This window comes from Solanum pennellii, chromosome 3 (genome assembly GCF_001406875.1).
Source record: "Solanum pennellii chromosome 3, SPENNV200".
NCBI classification, from domain to species: Eukaryota; Viridiplantae; Streptophyta; class Magnoliopsida; order Solanales; family Solanaceae; genus Solanum; species Solanum pennellii.
Window position 1 is genome coordinate 57,504,788 of NC_028639.1, and position 4,893 is coordinate 57,509,680.

The 4,893-nt window shown below is 25.5% G+C and overlaps 1 protein-coding gene across 1 annotated transcript in view; it reads left to right on the forward strand.

The window, feature by feature from the left end:
- Positions 1 to 2,122: 2,122 nt before the first annotated feature.
- Positions 2,123 to 4,893, forward strand: part of LOC107012954 (cyclin-U4-1-like) — a 3,940-nt gene continuing 1,169 nt past the window's right edge. Inside the window, exon 1 of the mRNA XM_015212931.2 lies at positions 2,123 to 2,546. Coding sequence (XP_015068417.1) covers positions 2,218 to 2,546 — 329 coding nt within the window. The 5' untranslated portion in view covers positions 2,123 to 2,217. The remainder of the gene's footprint in view (positions 2,547 to 4,893) is intronic.

A 4,893-nucleotide genomic window follows, 5' to 3' on the forward strand; every position in this document is an offset into this window, starting at 1 on the left:
TTTTCACACTGATGACATGAACATTTTACTTTAGTTTTTATCAACCTATTGACTTTAGCTTGATTAAACTTCACATTCTTCCAAAGCAAGTACCAACTTTCAACTAAAATAGTTTCTAAGCATGATTTCTTAATTGAACTAATTTTACAATTACCAACATTTGGTGCTTTCTGGTGGGCGGTGGCTGCGTTTTGATGAAGTTTAATAATGCTAAAAGAATTTATTAAAAATAATTAGTTTGATTAGGATTGATGTGGGGAGTAATTAATTACATGAAAAGAGCAGGTTAGATGTCAACAGCCAATGTCAGATCAGACTTTTCCAAGCACTACATTTTTACAAATGCTATCTAATTATTAAAGAAAAGTTTTTGATAAATATTTTTAATCAAAAATGTAAGTCAACATAAGTCAAGTAATAAAAAACGGAAGAAATAGTAATGAGAATATCAATAAGTGGTATACTAGTATTAATTATACTATTAACTTAACTATATGAAATTGTAAAATAACAATTCCATAAAATAATGTTGCTATATATCTAAGTGATGATAAAGCAAATTATTATACACTTAGAGGTAAAGCCTGAATAACCTATGATGCCTAATAAACCATATACTTGTGGCCTGTGGGATACAAATATGAATTAATTATGTAAAAATCATCATTATTATGTGAAACTATAGAGTAGGCCCCTTAAAAAATTATAATAATCTTCCCTTTGTCACATAAATCTCTCCTCTAATTTAGTTAATCCCCTTCTTGATCACTTTTCTTCTTTTAAAAGATAAGTCAACAACACCAAACTCTACTGCCATACGTTTACAAGTAAATGTACCATTTTACAATTTATCATCTTGAGTAGACCAATGAAAAATAATTTCATTTTAATTAATAAAATTTGGGATTGGCTGAGGTGGTATAGGGAAAAGTGGCAGAGAATAATTAAGTGAAAAAAGGAATTCTCCACTTGTAAATTTCAAAGTAGTCACTCTGTTAATGATGATCCCTAAAAGTCGTTGGGTAGGAAAATAGTTCATGTCTATGGTATTAATACCAGTGTTTATGTCGTAAGAATTTTGTGTTTATATATAATAATATTTTTTATCAAAAGATATTAGTAATATCATGAGATTAATCTATATAAAGATTAAATTATATCCCCCAAATTTTTTTTATTTATATTCTTGATTTTATATTTTATATTTCTTCTAATAAATTCATTTAAATAAATTAACTTGTCATTTTTATTATTTAAAGAGAGATGTTTGGTGCTAAATAAATCAATATAATATTGAAAATATGAGTTATTTAATATTTTACTAATTGAATATATATATATATATATATATATATATATATATATATATTTCTGTGTGTATGAGATTTTCTAATTATTTATATTTTAAACAATTTATATAATTGTATACATATTAAAATTACAACTTCAAATTTTTATGTATGTATGTAGATGATTTATTCGATTTTATAACTATCACTTACGGTCTTTTCGGCTTTAAAAATAGATAGTCTATCTTTTCTTAGTTGAAAATTGATCAGTCAATTTATTAAGATGATAATTATTTACCCTCAAATAATTCAAGTGAGAAAATAACAAACATGCCAATAAAATTATTTTTCCCCTAGCTAGGTAGAAAATGCCACAAAAAATAATATTGTCGACAATTATCTATTGTGACCTAATTACATAAATCAAAAAATATTTTAATAATTTAAGGATATAATTGAAAAGAAGCTTTTTATAGAGTTTTAATCCAAACATAAGATTAGTTAGAAATTAATGAATCAAACACTTGATAAAAAAAATAAATTTTACATTATTTATGCGATACTAATTTATGCATTATTAGTCTCTATATTACTGGTCTCTGCTTTATTATTCTTTGTACAAAATAACCCCTGAAAGTGTTATATAAGCCGATTAAGTTGAGTTTGAATGGATGAACTAAATTTAATAAATAACTTTAAAAGTATGTGCAAATTACAAAGCCATATATCTTGGCAATGTCAATGTCATAATTTACACTATTGGACTTCTTTTTTTTTTAATCACAACCGACGCTCATTAGTTTTATTTATTTGGTATATATTAATAATAATAACTATAAATAGAAGTAAAAGAAGAGTAGAAAAAGAGAAGATTGTTCACACAGCTAATTTACAACCCAACAAAACAAACACATTGTAATCAAAATCAATGGGTGAAATAGATAAATGTGATGAAGAAATGCCTAAATTTCTAAATTTCATTGCTTGTGTTGTTGAAAGAGTAGCTGAAAGAAATGATGTGAAGAGTAGATCAAAAATTTCTATATTTGATGGACTTAGTAGGCCTGCAATTTCTGTTCAAAGTTACTTGGAGAGGATATTCAAATATGCAAATTGTAGCCCTTCTTGTTTCATCGTCGCCTATATTTATCTTGATCGATTCTCACAGATGCAGCCATTGTTGCCCATCAATTCTTTCAATGTTCATCGCTTACTCATTACAAGTGTATTGGTTTCGGCTAAATTCATGGATGATATGTGAGTTCGTTCAATTCCCTTTCTTTGCAAATTACATACATTTCACATAATATCATACAGATAGCAATCACATTATATATATACACCAAAAAAATAGAACAGAGCTAGTAGGGTGAAAAACAGAGTTTTGCTTCACAACTTTCTATACTTAGGAAAAAATTAGCGAAATTTTTTCATTTTACTATTTTTTTTAAGACTTACGAAATTAGATGTTTAAGATCATAAATTTTAAGTTTTTTTTTTTAAAAAAGATATGACTAATCAGACATAATCGTCAAACAAATTGAATCGATTGGAGTAATTGTTTACTTTGTAATGTAAGTAGTATAACAGGTCATTTGCCAGATGGGATGATGACTATAATGATTTGATTTTTAGAAAATAGATACTTTGGAAAGAACTTTCTATAATGATTTATTTTTGATTCGAAATAAGTTATTGTAAAATTAATTAATTTGAAACTAATTATTTTAGAATAAATTATCTTATAATTATGATATAAATAGTTAAACATTAAAATTTTATTTTTTAACTATTTTTATTCAAAATTAATTATTTTTATCGTTCACACTAAACTAAACGATCCTTTAATGGACTGGATTTGAGAATGCACATAGACAGGTAGATTCCTGCTGTTTTTTTTTTTAAAAAAAAAAAAACTTTTACATCTACAAATACTAGTACAAATTAGTGAAAGTATGTGTAATTATTTTTGAATAATAAAAAATTACCTTGAAATTGGTGCCACACAGTATGAAAACTCTTGTGAAAGAGTAGTTTGTAAGCATCATGTATCCTGACTTTGACACAATTAGTTAACTTACTATTTCTTTCAACTTCGTTGACCTTACATCATTAATTCCTTAAACAAATTGTTAGTGTCTAACCTAAGGAATTATCTTTACCTATACTAATAGAATGTTATTTAATTGCTTTGTTTTTTTTAAAATTAAAAAAAAGGAACCTAAAATGTGAAGGCTAAAAATACAAGGTAATATCTTATCATCGGGCTAAATTTTGATAGATATATATATCTTTTATAGATAAAATTTATTTTGTATGTATACTAATAAAAACGTAATAAATATTTGATGGAATAATCAAGAAGCATGCGAGCTAATTGGGTACATTGCAATTAAATTTTTTTTAAAGCGTACAAGGTACATTTAGATACCAAGTTGCCGACGCCGTCCTGAAGCAAAAATAGTGTCAAATAAGAACATGTGAATTTTGGAAATGTCCATGTTTCAAATCCAGACAAAATCACATAAGATATGATGTGCTGTCTTTTGTCTGCTGACCTTCCTGAACATTTTTAAGTGGCTATAAATTATTTAGTTAAGGTAAAAAATAAATTTTAAAGTTAAATTATTTTTTATTATAAAAAATAATATTCTTTTTAAAAATATATAAGTACCATTTTAATCTACGTCTGAATTCTTAGAGACATATTTATAATATATTCAGGTCTTATTACTCTCTAAATTTATTTTATATATAATTTTTACCCTTTTTCGGCTAATGTGGCACTATCTTGTGAATTCAGTATGTATTGATATTTTTTTCAAATTAGTGTCACGTAGATAAAAAAGGGGTAGAAAATTATTTATAAAATAAGTTCAGGGGGTAATAAGACCTTAGTATAATATAAGTGTGTTTTGAAATTTTGGGCATAGATTGAGGGGCTACTTATTTATGAATTAATAAAAAGAAATTTCTATCACATAATTTGAGAAAGAAAAAATATTAAAGTTCCGTATTTAATTAGTACTTTAGTTGGACTCTATAGTAATGAATTATGCAAATTTTATTAGTATTGTTATAGTATAATATTAAATAATTTCTAGTTTAAATTTGCCTCTACTAATGAAATGCAAATTAATTAAGTTTTTGTGTGGCTATAAATTATTTTATTAAGAGTGAAAGAGTAATAAATATTGCTTGCTTATTATACTAATAAATGAAAGTTTTTATTAACATTAATATTAAATGTCATATAATCTACATTAATAGGATTAGTGCTTTGTGAACAATACATAATTATAATTTTTTAACTATGCCTAGCTCTGTAGCTTTGACATTTTCTTTTTTTTCGTCGGTTGATCTTCTATTTTGTTTTTGCTTTATAAAAATAAAATTAAAAAAATGATTTGGTAAGTGGAATATCCAATTGTAGATCTGAAATCTTGATTTTTAGAAAGGCATTATTAGCTGTCATTCAACTCTTTGCTATTGTCACTAATTAAATTACAATTAATTTGCTTTTTTAGTAGCTTTCAACTTAATTCCTTGATGTGAAGTTTATAATCAGTGATCCTCCACTACAGGCAATCCCCCCCCCCCCCCC